The 14818-nt window shown below is 41.7% G+C and overlaps 2 protein-coding genes across 2 annotated transcripts in view; both read left to right on the top strand.

Annotated features, from left to right (window-relative positions):
• Nucleotides 1-14818, top strand: part of LOC140069452 (cholinesterase-like) — a 269951-nt gene that overhangs the window by 103701 nt on the left and 151432 nt on the right. The window lies entirely within an intron of this gene.
• On the top strand, nucleotides 681-13370 carry LOC140069449 (cholinesterase-like). The gene is made up of 4 exons (XM_072115151.1): nucleotides 681-776; nucleotides 2810-4322; nucleotides 10821-10974; nucleotides 13243-13370. The coding sequence occupies exons 2-4, from the start codon at nucleotides 2812-2814 to the stop codon at nucleotides 13312-13314; spliced, it is 1737 nt and encodes a 578-aa protein (XP_071971252.1). The 5' UTR covers nucleotides 681-776; nucleotides 2810-2811; the 3' UTR covers nucleotides 13315-13370.

Genomic DNA, 14818 nt, shown 5'->3' with positions numbered 1-14818 from the left:
GCTAACAGTAGTTCCACAAGCCTTCCACTTCCGGATGATGCTCCCAACAGTGGAGACAGGTAGGCCCAACTCCTTGGAAAGGGTTTTGTATCCCTTGCCAGCCTTGTGACCCTCCACGATCTTGTCTCTAAAGGCCTTGGAATGCTCCTTTGCCTTTCCCATGTTGACCATGTATGAGTGCTGTTCACAAGTTTGGGAAGGGTCTTAAATAGTCAGAAAAGGCTGGAAAAACAGATAATTAATCCAAACATGTGAAGCTCATTGTTCTTTGTGCCTGAACTACTTCTTAATACTTTAGGGGAACCAAACAGAATTCTGGTGGCTTGAGGGGTTGAATAATAATTGACCCACACTTTTATGTTTAAAATTTATTAAAATTTAACTGAGCAACATAACTTTTTGGTTTGTAAGATTTATGCATCTGTTAATAAATCCTGCTCCTGTTTGAAGTTTGAAGGCTCTAACTTATTTGCTTCTTATCAAACCTGCTAAATCTGCAGGGGGTTGAATACTACTTATAGGCACTGTGTGTATATATATATATATATATATATATATATATATATATATATATATTGACAGTTCCAAAGTAATGACATTGTATGACATTACAAAGTTCAGGTAAATTCTTACTTATCTTAACACATTTCTGTTAATATTTAATCTACCGTGTTGGCTTGGACTTTATGTTAATAGGCTTAGGTTTCATTTTGATGGAAGAGGAGTTAAAATATTCAGACAGATATAGAATATAGATCAATAGACTGACAAGACAGGTGAGATACGCATTTTTTATTGCACTTGTTACTATATTTCACATATGGAAGGCCGTATACTAGGGCTGAATGGCTATATAGAGGGGGCAAGGGCTTCAGGCTATATACTGGGCCTGAATGGCTATACATTGGGGACAGGGGCCACAGGCTATATACTGGAGTTGAATGGCTAGATAGTGGGGGCAGGGGCTGCAGGCTATATACTGGGGTTGAATGGCTATATACTGGGTGCAGGGGCTGCAGGCTATATACTGGAGCTCTATAGCTATTTACTGGATGCAGGGGCTGCAGGATATATACTGGAGCTGAATTGCTATCTATAGTGGGCTGAGGCTACTGGGTGCAGGGGCTTCTGGCTGTATACTAGGGGTCAGAGGCTGTCACTCTAAATACTAGGGGGCAAGGGCTAGCTGGCTGTAAACTAGGGAGCATAGAGTAGCTAGCTGTATACTGGGGGCAGGGACTAGCTGGCTGTAAACAGGGGGCAGGGGCTTACTAGCTATATACTGGGGATAGGGTCACAGGCTATATACTGGGGTTGAATGGCTATATAGTGGGGGCAGGGGCTGCAGGCTATATACTGGGGGTGAATGGCTATATACTGGATGCAGGGGCTGCAGGCTATATACTGGAGCTGAATTGCTATATACTGGGTGCAGGGGCGGCAGGCTATATACTGGAGCTGAATTGATAATATATAGTAGGCAGGGGCTTCTAACAGGTGCTACTGGGGGAACTGGGGGGGTTGGTACATTATAATATAGCTGTAATTTACAGCTGACATCCCCCTATAACAAACCTGTGTTAGCCCTTTAAATGCTTTGGTCAATGCAACCGCAGCATTTAAATACATCAGGGTCCCCTTTCTGATTGGGGGTGGCGACTGCTGCTATGGCAACCCTGAAGTCTCATCTAAGACCCCAACACTGTCCATAGCAAATGCCTTTAAGGTCCACTCACAAAATTTTGGTGTGTCAAGTCTTCACCTGTTCTTTCATTCAAATTTTTATGGGAGGCAACATCATGAAAAAGTGTTGATTCAGACATTTAGATGCTATTTTCTGTTACATGGTTCACTGTCAGTAAAATAGTTTTATATATAGGACACATTGGGAGACAGGGATACCTAAAATGCTTTTTAATTGTCTAATTATGTTATTAAGTGTTCTAGGAGATTTCAATTTTTCAGTTTTTACATTTTTTTACATATTTTTTTTAAAACTTAAAATAAATTACGATAAATTCGGTTTTCCCAACTCCCCCAGGGTATTCAAAATCTAGGGGGGATCTGATTGTAATCAACTGCATTGCTGTATATTGTGAATATATTGTGAGTATTTTGTAGTCTGCCTAATGAAAGTTATGGGATTGTCTGAGAGTTATGAAGTTCTACTTACCTTCCGGCGCCCTCTGGTGTCTCGCGCTGCTGTCGCTCCGGTCTGGGCACCATGTAAACATGGCCGCCGAAGCAGCGCTGGACTCAGCTTCCGGCCCGACCTGACAACCATCAGGCCCGCATACACAGTGCTGTGAAAAGGGACGGCCAAGGCCGGCCAGAAGCTGAGTCCAGCGCTGCTCCAGAGGCCATGCTTGTTTACATGGCGCCCGGATCAGAGAGACAGCAGCGCGGGACACCGGAGGGTGCCGGAAGGTAAGTAGATCTTTATTTTTTTAAACAGCCCCCTCCGCCCACCTTTAGTTTTTTTTTTATATCTTTCGGACAACCCCTTTAACACCATTCAAAGAAAGACCGGGGAAGAGGGAATTTTGGCGCGGATCAGCATTTAAATATGATGGCAGCCCCCATGTGCAGTTTTGCTAGATGCAGTAGTTGGGTTTGACCACAACACCTAACAGGTTAATGGCCACAATCAGTACCAGCATCAACCTAATTAGTTATGAACTTTGGAACCTCCTGTGACACGGGTCCCTCTGGAATTAATTCATATTCGTATCTATTTCTAGAAACCATATATTAAATAAAATTCCCATGTTCCCCTTAATATTAAAATATTATTTTTTAAAATTTTTAGATATGATGGACAAACATATGTGGTCTTACTGCAACATAATCTGCTTGGTGATACTGACTATGTTTGCTGTATGTGTTACGACTGAAGATGACACAATTATAGAGACAAAACAAGGGAAAGTAAGTGGAATAAAGAAGTCAGTGATATCTCACACTGTCACGGCCTACCTGGGGATTCCATATGCAGAGGCACCAACTGGGGAAAAAAGGTTCCAAAAACCAGAACCAAGGGCACCATGGGAGGGCATTTACCAGGCCACCAGTTATGGAAACTCTTGCTACCAGAATAAAGAAGAAGCTGAACATTTCAGTGAGGCGATTGGTACCGATATGTGGAGCGTAAAAAATGAAATGAGTGAAGACTGTCTTAGTCTGAATGTTTGGGTCCCAGAATCCATTTCTACACCTGCATCTGTCATGGTTCACATCTATGGAGGAGCATTTTATTCTGGTTCCTCAGCTTTAGACCTATACGATGGAAGTGTGCTGGCAGCCTCCGAGAACGTGATTGTAGTGTCAATGAACTACAGAGTGGGGGCGCTGGGTTTCTTAGCTTTCCCAGGAAATGCAAAAGCTCCAGGAAATGCAGGTTTGTTTGACCAAAGACTGGCCCTTCAATGGGTTCATGAAAATATAGCAGCTTTTGGTGGAAATCCGGAGAGTGTAACAATTTTTGGGATAAGTGCTGAAGGTGTTTCTGTGGGGTATCATGTGATCAGTCCCGGGAGCCGTCCTTATTTCAAAAGAGCCATTATGCAAAGTGGATCACCTACAGCAGACTGGGCTTTTCGATCCCAGGAATCAACAAGGAAATTATCCTTGAAACTAGCCAAGTCTGTTGACTGTCCTACAGAAGATGATGATGCCACTATAGCCTGCTTGCAAAAAGTTGATGCCAACAAGTTAACTAGTACGCAAATTTTGGGTATGACTGGACCTACCTTGACATTTTTTGTGCCAATTTTGGATGATGACTTTTTAACTGATTTCCCTAAAAGTCTAGTAAAATATTCAAAGGTGAATACTGATATTTTGATAGGAGTAGCCAAGGATGATGGTAGCACATTGACATTGATGGGCGCTCCAGGGATTAGTGTAAAAAATGAAAGTTTAATCACCACTGAACAACTCAAAGATGGTTTAAAATTTTACTTTCCATCAGAAGATGATATAAATGTAAAATCAGTGATGCTATTATATAAAGACTGGAATGACGCAAAAAACAAAGAGAAAAACCGTGATGCCTTGGAGAAAATACTGAAAGACAATTTTTTTACATGTCCTGCAAAGTATTTTGCAAACTTTGTTGTTAAGGCTAAAAATAATGTATTTGTCTATGAATATGCTCATCGTCCATCAATAGAAACTCTTCCGGAATGGATGGGTGTCATACATGGTGCAGAAGTGACAATGTTATTTGGACACCCACTTATTTCACCTCAAAAATTCACCAATCAAGAACAAATATTTAGCAGACGACTTATGAAAATATGGGCCAACTTTGCCAGAAATGGGTAAGTCCAACACTATGGATAATGTTATGGAAGTAAAACACTGTATGAGTACAGGTGGTTCTGTATGAGTACAGGTGTACTTAAGTACACTCGACTTACCGACGACCCCTAGTTACAGACGGACCTCTCTGGCCACTGTGATCTCTGATGAAGCTCTCTGGATGCTTTACTTTAGTCCTAGGCTGCAATGATCAGCTGTAATTTGTCTGTAATGAAGCTTTATTGATCATCCTTGGTCCCATTACAGCAAAAAATGTTGAAAATCTAATTGTCACTGGGACAAAAAAAATCTTTCTGGAGCTACAATTATAAAATATACCTTTCCGACTTGCATACAAATTCAACTTAGGTTCCATAGGTTTGTACTTATCTTGTACATAACCCAGGGACTGCCTCTATTACATTTGTAAAAGTTTTTACATCTAATAATCATCCCATTGTTTTTCAAAGTCATCGAATTTGTGAAAAAATTATACTGGGGGATTTTTATGACAATTTCTACAACATAATTGTTGTAAGTTGCCAGAAATTGTACACTTTCTCAACTAGTATAACAAAAAAATTGTGGCAAAGTATGACTCCACAGCCCCCACCCATCACTGATGATCTTTCTGTACAGAGGCCAGTGGTGATATAATACTGACACTCACATGACTGCTACAGTGGCAGTTGAGGGTGTAATATGTACATGGCTGTCAATTTGGTGTCACCGCCAGCTTCTGTCTAAAAAGAGAAACCCCCAGTGAAAGGCAATGACACAGCTGAAAAGGAACACCCGAGGAGGTGAGTCGTGGCTCTTTATAATTTAACCCCCCCCCCCCCCCCCCCAGACTTGACAACCTCTTAGACCCTTTAAATAGAATGATTTGATGAAGAAAGACAAATGAACAGCACATAATTTTCTTAAGACTAAAACTTTTGGGAGGGTAGTTAGAATAAAAACACCACTTAATAGATGTTGTTTCTTCTTTGAATTCCTTTTAAAGGAAACCTACCATTTAGAATGGTAGGTTTAAGCTGTAAACACCGAGCACCAGCTCAGGGTGAGCTGGTGCCGGTGCTTAGTTTCGTTAGTGTTAAAACCGCGGTATCGCGGTTTTAACACTTTTTAAACTTTATAGCAGAAGCCGCTTCGGCGCTGCGCGCGACCGTGCGCGCGCAACGCCTGCGGCATTTCCTATGTAGGCGCGCGCACGATTGTGCGCACGCAGCACCGAAGCAGTTTCTGCTATAAAGTTTAAAAAGTGTTAAAACCGTGATACCGCGGTTTTAACACTAACGAAACTAAGCACCGGCACCAGCTCACCCTGAGCTGGTGCTTGGTGTTTACAGCTTACCCCTACCATTCTAAATGGTAGGTTTCCTTTAATTATAGCAATCTGTGTCTAGCAGGTCTGAAACGCCAAATTCCAGACCGAACAAAATTTGTCGGTTTTAGCAGCCATGAACCCACAAAGTGCATGAACGCTTTGGGTTTGTGTTTCAGGAAAATGGGCCAAGCTGATTGACTGACAGCTGAGCAGCCAAACAACCCGCTTGAAACCCCTTAGCAACCACTGGCATGTAATCTGTGGCCAAAGCTGTGATTGGCCAGATGGGACATGGGGCTTTGCTGTATAAGAACGGGTTCACATGTCCAGATGACATAACAGAAAGGGAACAGAGCTGGGGAGAGGTTGTTGCTCTCCATAGGCTCAGTAAGACAGAAAGAGACATCTAACATACCGATGACTGTCCTGTTCAGGGTATTTATGTTATTAGAGACAGGTGGAAATCTGAAATAATTGCAAATAATTGTGAAGAAATTTCTAGCATTTACTCCATCTATCAACAATATCTTAAAAGCACAATATCAGTATAGTTTGCAGTTCCTGCATCATTCAGCAAAATCTTAAAGGGGCAGTCACAGTATAGTTTGCAGTTCCAACTTAAATTTTTAAGATAAAATAGAAAAATTAGACCTATATGAGTCAGTGTTGCTTCGCTTTACCGGTTTTACAAGTATTTGTGCAACACCCCTGACAATACATGGGCAGAGGGGTAGTTGCGAACAACGCCCTCTCCTGGTTAGGAGCTGTCTTGAAGGAGTCATGAACCTTCTACTAAGTTCTAACACTGGGTTATTAGGTAATCAGCAGCTGTAGATTCTGCCTGAACAGTCAAGGGTTAAGTGGATGTAATTCTGTCTACCAACTGTTTTGCACCAAGTACACTGGAGTGTGATTGGAGAGTAAGCCATCACCTGACCGTGATAATAAAAAAAACCCTGGACAGGGAGGGGCTAAGTCAGTCTCTTAGGATCTAGCTCTGTTGAGTTCCAGAAAGCACTGAGAGCACATGCTCTTACCACAGGCTTCTTAGGCCTCAGCTTTCAATATAGAGCACATCCTGTCACAGAGGAGAGAAACCGTGTCCGTGCTCCATAAGCACTAGCACTCAGCTAATCCCAGGATAAAAGCTGCAGCATCCACAACTAGACATAGCTCCATCCCAGCCTGAGGACCACTCTCCATGACCACTCCATTAACCTGGAATCTCCAGTAATCCAAAATGTGTTCCAAGATCGTTTTGGCTCGTTGCCTGCAGTTGTTCTAATAAATGAGTTTTTTTGCACTACGTTGCCTCCATCTGTTCCCCGGTTAAGGCTGTACCACCAAGGGCTGCCCATCCATCACCCAGGGACATAAATTACGGACATTAAGGGGTTGCCCCCGGTAAAACCAGTACATCAGCCTCTCCTTCCATATTTCTTACACACACCACCTGCTGGAGACCTGCCAGGCTGTAGGACAGCCCCCTGATCCCCATACTAAGCACCTTGACATCAGCGTGCCTAGGCTGCAACCACCAACCACTCTGGTATTCTGGGCCCGGCTGCCTCCAGGCCCCAAGAAAAGGCTAGGCCCCAGTGGGGGATGTTGCATTCATATCAGTGAAAACTTGCACTATCAATTTTAGAACTAAATGCATCACACAGTACTACAATGTAGTGTCTTTGTTATTACTTCACCTATATCCTCAAATGGTACTGGAACTTTTTTTAAAAATGGGCCGTGGTGCTGCTGCTGCAGGTAGAGGATGGGTTCCATATCTGCCTGCTCGAACGTCCTCTGGTACAAGCAGGCACCCAGTGGGCAGCGTACACTGGTAGGCCCCAATAGGCCACACAAAGTTGAAGCAATTGGTCAATTACATGGCAAACAGCGCATCAACTTCCATGGGATTATCTTTGCTAGGCTTTGCGGTCTCAGAGAAAAGTCATGGAGCTGTCACTCAGCTGTATGATGTCTCTCTTAGCTGGGAATCTGTGGCTAATCCAACCTGCTCCTGCCCCAAACATAGAGTTGCAAGATTCCCAAGACTATGTTGGATGAAGAGGGTATGGACCTCAGAAGAGGCCTATGATGATGATGATGATGAAACCCAACTGACTACTGCTGTGGCTTTCTGTGATGTACAGATGGACTTGGAGGGCAGTGGTTAGGGCTCAGTGGTAGAAACAACAGATGATGATTAGGTCAAATACCTTGTCAAATTCAGCATTGCAGGAATTTGAAATTGATAATTTCAAGTAAATGGATGGATTGTAACCATATCGAGAGGAAGAGTGGTTGTTTTTTTTTCCATTGCATGTAAGAAACTGGGGCACATTTACTACGCGCCACTTTGCGACACACTTTTTTTGGACTGTGCACTTTTTTTCAATGGAAAAAAGGCTTGCATGGGTATTAAGTAGTGAGTGCGTTGCGATTGTGGCGCATGCAACCCTGTTTTGGCGCAGCTGCGTTGGCTTCCATGCGGCACAATTTAGGGGACGTGCTGTTGGGCGATATGACTGATTCGGACTGAGTGCAGGATTTAACTTTCAAATTGTGTTACAAGCCCTAACACTTACATGCACCACTAAAGATGGTGAACTTTGTGAGACCACAGCGGGGAAGCGACACATTCGTGAAATCGGGTTCACAATCTTAGTGAATTGGAGACGGACAATGCACTTTTTGTGAACTCCGGCACAGAGTACCTCCAGGACAGAGCACCTTTAACCACTGTGAGATTAACAACATGATGTTTTCATTATTTTTTTTAATTCTTATTATTTTTACTGTTTCTTTTCTATTTTTTTTTTTCAAATGTGAGATTTCAATGTGGTTCATGTTGTGAATTGAAGCTGAAATTTTGTCTGTTTTTGTCTCATATCCAACATTATATCTAATACTTGATCTATACTTGATTAAAAAAATTAGCAATGCAGAACTAGTGCAGACATTGAGGCAGTGAAATCCTATAAGTACTTGGGTGTCCTCCTCAACAATAAACTGGAGTGGGCAGAGAACATAAATGCACTTCACAGGAGGGGTCAGAGCCGGCTACACCTGCTGAGGAGGCTGAGGGCATTCGGAGTGCGGGGGGCTCTTCTTAAGAGCTTCTTCAACTCTGTAGTGGCACCAGCCATCTTCTTTGGCATAGTCTGTTGGGGAAGCAGCATCTCAGCGACGGAGAGGAGCAGACTGGACAAACTGATTAGGAAAGCTAGTTCTGTCCTGGGGGGTCCTCTTGACACAGTGCAGGTGGTAGCTGAGAGGAGGACACTGTGTAAGTTGAAGTCTATTCTGGAGAATAGCTCCCATTCCTTGCATGAGACTGTGGTGGCATTGGGGAGCACATTCAGTGACCGACTGCTTCACCCCAAGTGTGAGAGGGAGCGTTATCGTAAGTCATTCCTCCCCGCTGCCATCAGGCTGTTCAACAAACAAGGCCCAAACAGAAGTAACCTGCGCCCCCCACCTAACCAGTCCCTGCAGGTCCCATCCACAGACTAAACATCAAACTGTCTCTTTTTTGTCTTTTTATCCCCCTTTTCTTTTTGTTCATTTATCCCTAATATTATTGTTGTACTTCACTCTCTGTACCCTCTCTGCTGCTGTAACGCTGTGAATTTCCCCACTGTGGGACTAATAAAGGATTATCTTATCTTATCTTATCTTAGTGTGTCAGATAAAATCCAATCCAGTCAATCTAGACAAACATTTAATATCAATTAGTTAAAATCAACTGTACAAATGGTACAGAAGACCTATGCTAGGAGGGTTATAATAAAGTGTCCCTAGTCACTCCCCTTACAATAAAATGTAGGACACGGATCCCTCACCTACTGCTCTTGTAATATAAATGATGTAAATCATGACATAATATGATATAAAAAGCTTGCTGCAAGGTATTATATGCCAGTAAAACAGAAAATATCTGAGTCATAGAGCGAGAATCAAATAAACAACACAATCCTGTGCAAACATCAGTTATATACTGCAGACAGACTCTACTGGGTCGTACCACTCCTAAGGCCTGTAAAGTTGGGCCAGGGACCTAGTAAGATGTGGGTGGCACTCACAAGCAGTGGAGTAACTAGGAGGTGCAGGGCCGTATAGCAGACTTCTGAATGAGCCCCCCTCCCCCCATAAAAATATACATATATGTATACTCACGCATGTTTTCTACAATCACACAGGTTTTATAGAAGAATATTTAAACCCATATATGTATTTACAAACATACACATACAGCAAAACATATGTACAGTATTTAGACACCACATATACATACATACTGTACATATTCTGCCATATACACCCATGCAGCATATACACATCACATATACACACTTATGGCAAATATACACATACTTACAAAACAATATACAGACAAACAGCATATACAATATAGAGTATAAACACACCACACACACACTTACAGCGTATACACACCCAATACCCCAGATGTGGTGCCCGCTGACAACGGGGATGAGTGTGATGGGTCTTTAGTGCATAAATGCCGACCATACTTACTTGTGGCACTTACCCCTGATGAAGTTGGTGAGACCAACAATATGTGTGAGGTGCCACCTACCTTTTACTAGATCCCATGCCCCAAATTAAAGCCCTTAGGAGGGTATATAAGCAATGATTTCACAAAATTGGTAAAAAGAAAATGTTTGTAGCAACTGGTTCCGTATACACAATATTTTTGGGACTAATTAGCTATGTTGCGGTGGGAGTGTGAAACTAGTGACCTGTTGCCTCTTTGGAGAGAAGTCCTAATGCATATGTGTATATGATATTTAACAGGAACACATTGGTCACTAGTTATGTATTGATACTTTACCTTTTACTATATAATTATAGTTTATGCTATTTCCGTGTGATCACTGCCCTTTTTGAGAATTTGATATTAGGCATGCTTAAATATACGTGAACTCTTTCATATGTAACAGGCCCGATAGAAATTCATCTTTTGTATTGAACAAATTTTATAGACTGTATGTGATATATTTGTACTCAATAAAATAGATTTTTTTTAAGGACCCAATAATTCCACTTGTTTGGTTTTTGCAGTATAGACAAATAGTATGATGTATGACATTTATTTTATAAAGGGATTTACCAAGAGCTTTATGATCCATTTCTAATTATATCCTATTTTTGTTTTTATACCCTACAGAAATCCAAGTGATGATGATTTTAAATGGCCTCGGTATTCAGAAGAAGAACAAAGTTACGCAATTCTGAAAGTGGACGACATTGATGTGCAGCAAAACTGGAACACACAAAAATGTCATTTATGGAATTCCTTTTACCCTGAATTGGTGAAACTTGTGAGTTGATAATTAATATTAATAATATTTTTTTAAAACAATATTTAATCACTCATCAGAAAATTCTGTTTTACATACCATAGAGAAGATGACATTAGTAGGGTCTATGAGCCATCAATTTTCATAAGAAACTGTATCAATTTTTTGTTCACTAAACAAATTCCTTAAAGGGGTATTCCCACGAAGACAAGTTTCTTATATGTACTCATAACACAATAACACATTCTCTGATTCACTGTTATTAACAAAAATGCAGCATTTCACAGATATAAGTCCAACCTGCCTCTATCAGTTCTGGTGTACACAATTTCAGTTGCCCCTAGACATGACCCTGTAACTTCTGACTTCGGGTCAGGGGACACCATCTTGGATTTCTGTGTGACGGCAGTGCTGTGGAGTTTCTATCTCTGCTCTCTACAATGTAGCTCTGCCCCCTGCAGTCCAGCACGGAACTCACAGGCTGATACACAGAATCGGAGTTCCTGCCCGCAGCAGCAGCATGAGCAGAACTACGTGCTACAGACAGATAAGTTGTTTATCTGGGGAGGCACAGCAGGAGGGCACAGTAGATCTAGTGTGATGTGGAATAGCAGAGATGTAGGAGAGCCGACTGTGTCATTTTGTGGAGGGGCACAACTAGGAGAGGCTGGGCCCCATAGCAGATTTCTGCATGGGGGCCTCCCTTCCCATCATATACACACATACGGCAAATACACACACATTCAGTATATACAGCATATACACACACACACATACGGCAAATACACATACACACACACACAGTATATTCAGCATATACATACATACCATATACACAGCATTTACAAAAAGACACATGTGCACATGTAAATGTGAACATATATATGCTTATATAAATATATGAATAAATACAGTATATGTATCTGTACATCTATACACAGTATACGCATCTATACATCTATATGCATCTATACATCTATATATACAGTTTATGCATCTATACACAGTATATGGATATATACTTATATGCATATATATATTATAGAGATTGGGAAGCAAGACAGTGGGGCACATTTACTTACCTGTCCCGTTGACGGCGCCTATCCGGAATGTCCGACGAGGATTCGGAGCTGCCATGATTTACTAAGATCGTGCGTCCAATTTCATGCATGTGTCACTTTATTCTTCACCTTCTTCTTCCTGGTGTATGTGAGAGCTGATCTAGCGACACAATTTGGTTTTTAAATGTTGTGGTTTGTCCGCATCAGTCGGGTTGTCCAACGGCCACGCCCCCCGACTTGTGGCGCATGAAATCCGGCGCCAATCCGATCGCGTGCGCCAAAAACCCGGGCAATTCTGTGAAAAACTGAAAAATTCAGCAAACCCGACAAGAATGCGTACGACGGACCCTAAGTAAATGTGCCCCAATGTTTTCCATAGACACTACAATGTCATGAACACCAAATTCAATATGATACCAATACTGTCCCCCACAATACTGTGGAGTCAGAACAAGACCATAAAAAATTGTCTTGAAATATTATTCTGTCTTAATGAAGAAATGTCAAATAATATGTGAGTTACATATCAGGCCATAGGTGAGGGTACACAGAAGGGGAGTTATCACCATTAGTACAAACAAACACAGAAGGTAGAAACTATCATGTGCCTATACAGGTTCCACAAAGTAGATACAGTATATGTAGGATACAGTATATGTAGAGTGGATGACCAACATTCAGATCGGAAAACACTTTATAGATTCACATACAAACTTCTATCTCGTATTAACATTGTTAAAGTCAAACAAGAACTAAATCAATCCAGTTGGCGTGAAAGGAGTCTTACCCATGAGCCAATCCACACTGCTCCGGTACCAGGGGACTGTACTACCAGTGACGGTGTTATCCCTGGTACCGGAGCAGTGTGGATTGACTCATGGGCCCCTCAAAGTAAGTTCCCCTGGGCACTACCAAGACCCTTCTAGGGAAGGGGGGAGGGGGGGTTGGGATTTCCCTCATGGACCTCAACTTGTGTTATCCCTCAACTTTAGCTATATCAGATATTCTAACTGAGAAACTCATAAGGTGCCCGCGGTTAGCATTCATCAATAATAACCACCATAATTACAAGGTCTCTCGGGCCTTTCAAGAAGCAGAACTCGGGTGGTACTGTTACCTCTTGACCCCATATATCCACACTAGTTTCATAACTAATAATCACTAATAAAACATCTAAATATTTTTCATTATATAAGTAATGATTGTTCTTACCTCTTTCGTGTTGTAGATACAGGAGAATATATCACAATGTGACGTGCCCCTCGAGAATTCAAGATATCAAAGTAGAGCTGAAAAGTGAATTTTCTGGATAAATTAAAGTTGATCATATTTAATAAACTTGACCTGTTTCCTTCAGTTTTTTTATTTGTTTTGTCATGTTCTGGAAGAACTAAAGGGTTAAAGGGGTTTTCCCATCTGGGCATTCACATTTAATTAAATTCATTTGCCATATGTAAACATTTCTTATATTGGATGTTATTAAAAAAAATGTTCCTGTGTGAAGATAATTTCTCATAAATGTTGTCATGTTGACCCTTAGAAACCAGATAGCTTCCTCGGATACGACCACCTTGCATTTTGGCAGCAATGGCCAGACATGTGCTATTGAGTCCTTCCTGACCACATGGATTTAGCGTTCATTACTGCAGGACGGCTGTGTCCGAGTAACTCCTCTGACATTTAATATTCAGAAACTTTTTGTTTCCTTGTGCAATCACTCCAGCAGAGCTGGCCGTATCCAAGGACACAGTCTTGTTTCTAAAGGATAGTATCACTACATTTATGAGAAATTATCTTCACATCGGAACATTTTTTTTAATATTATCTAATTGATGAAATGTTTGTATATGGCAGATATGGCAGATAATCGCTTAGCCTTATCACATGTGTGAAATCAACCTGTCCCGTTATCAATCAACTCTAAATGTAAATCAAATTTCTCCTGCTGTACTCCAAATGGAACAGACAACAACTAGAAATGAGAGACAATTACTAACACAACAAATTACAGTCCACTTCTTACAATTTTTAGTATCGGGCCTCTCCAATAATCATATAGGAGCAGTGTACAAACAGTGCTCACGTGATGCGGTCACCTGACTACTGAAGCTGCCGAGGGTCAGACCGCACTCCGTAAAGAGCAATACAGAGGTGGATGGCTGGGAGTACAAGGTTATCCTAGGGTAGGTGTCAATGCTAACTGTTCTGTCTATGTATGGTACTATCTCTACATTGACTGGGGCACTAAGTGCTCCCAACGTATGCTCCGCTAAGCCCCCTTGGCTTCTTATGGGGGTCCAGAAGAATTGTCAAACATGGAGCAGATACCAGGATGTGGAAAGGGCCATTTGAGTGAAACAACCCGGCAGCTGGACCGCTACCACTTCCTTTCTTCAAGGAGGAAAAGGAGGAGCAGTGCCAGGCCCAGCAAAATGACCTCCAGGTCACTAGTGTCTGCTAAATCCGTCACCGGCCCAGATGGTATACACCCTGGGTACTGCATGAACTATTTACTATAATAGATAAATCATTATTTTTAATATTTAATGATTCCTTAAAAGGGTTTTTTGGGAATATGAACGTCTGGTACAAAAACCCATGTCCTGCTATGTTACCATAGTAATGATGTGTAGTTGCCATTACTGCATATCACCACAGCACTGGCCATACTGAATGCACTGAAACCAACCAAATGCAGCCATGCATAGTGATGATCACATGATCTGCTCAGGCAGATGCTGGACATGTGATGTGGACATGTGACCAGTGGTCATTTTCTGTCCTGTGTCTGAATAAATGGCCAG

This window comes from Engystomops pustulosus, chromosome 7 (genome assembly GCF_040894005.1).
Source record: "Engystomops pustulosus chromosome 7, aEngPut4.maternal, whole genome shotgun sequence".
Taxonomy (NCBI): Eukaryota; Metazoa; Chordata; class Amphibia; order Anura; family Leptodactylidae; genus Engystomops; species Engystomops pustulosus.
This window is presented reverse-complemented; position numbering and strand designations above follow the sequence as displayed.

What these genes read in the sequence shown, in the direction of transcription:
- LOC140069449 (XM_072115151.1), top strand. Translation starts at nt 2,812, where the DNA reads ATGATGGACAAACATATGTGGTCTTACTGCAACATAATCTGCTTGGTG. An exon ending in GCCAACTTTGCCAGAAATGG is followed by an intron (nt 4,323 to 10,820) that starts GTAAGTCCAACA and finishes TATACCCTACAG; the next exon opens with AAATCCAAGTGATGATGATT. An exon ending in ACCCTGAATTGGTGAAACTT is followed by an intron (nt 10,975 to 13,242) that starts GTGAGTTGATAA and finishes TTCGTGTTGTAG; the next exon opens with ATACAGGAGAATATATCACA.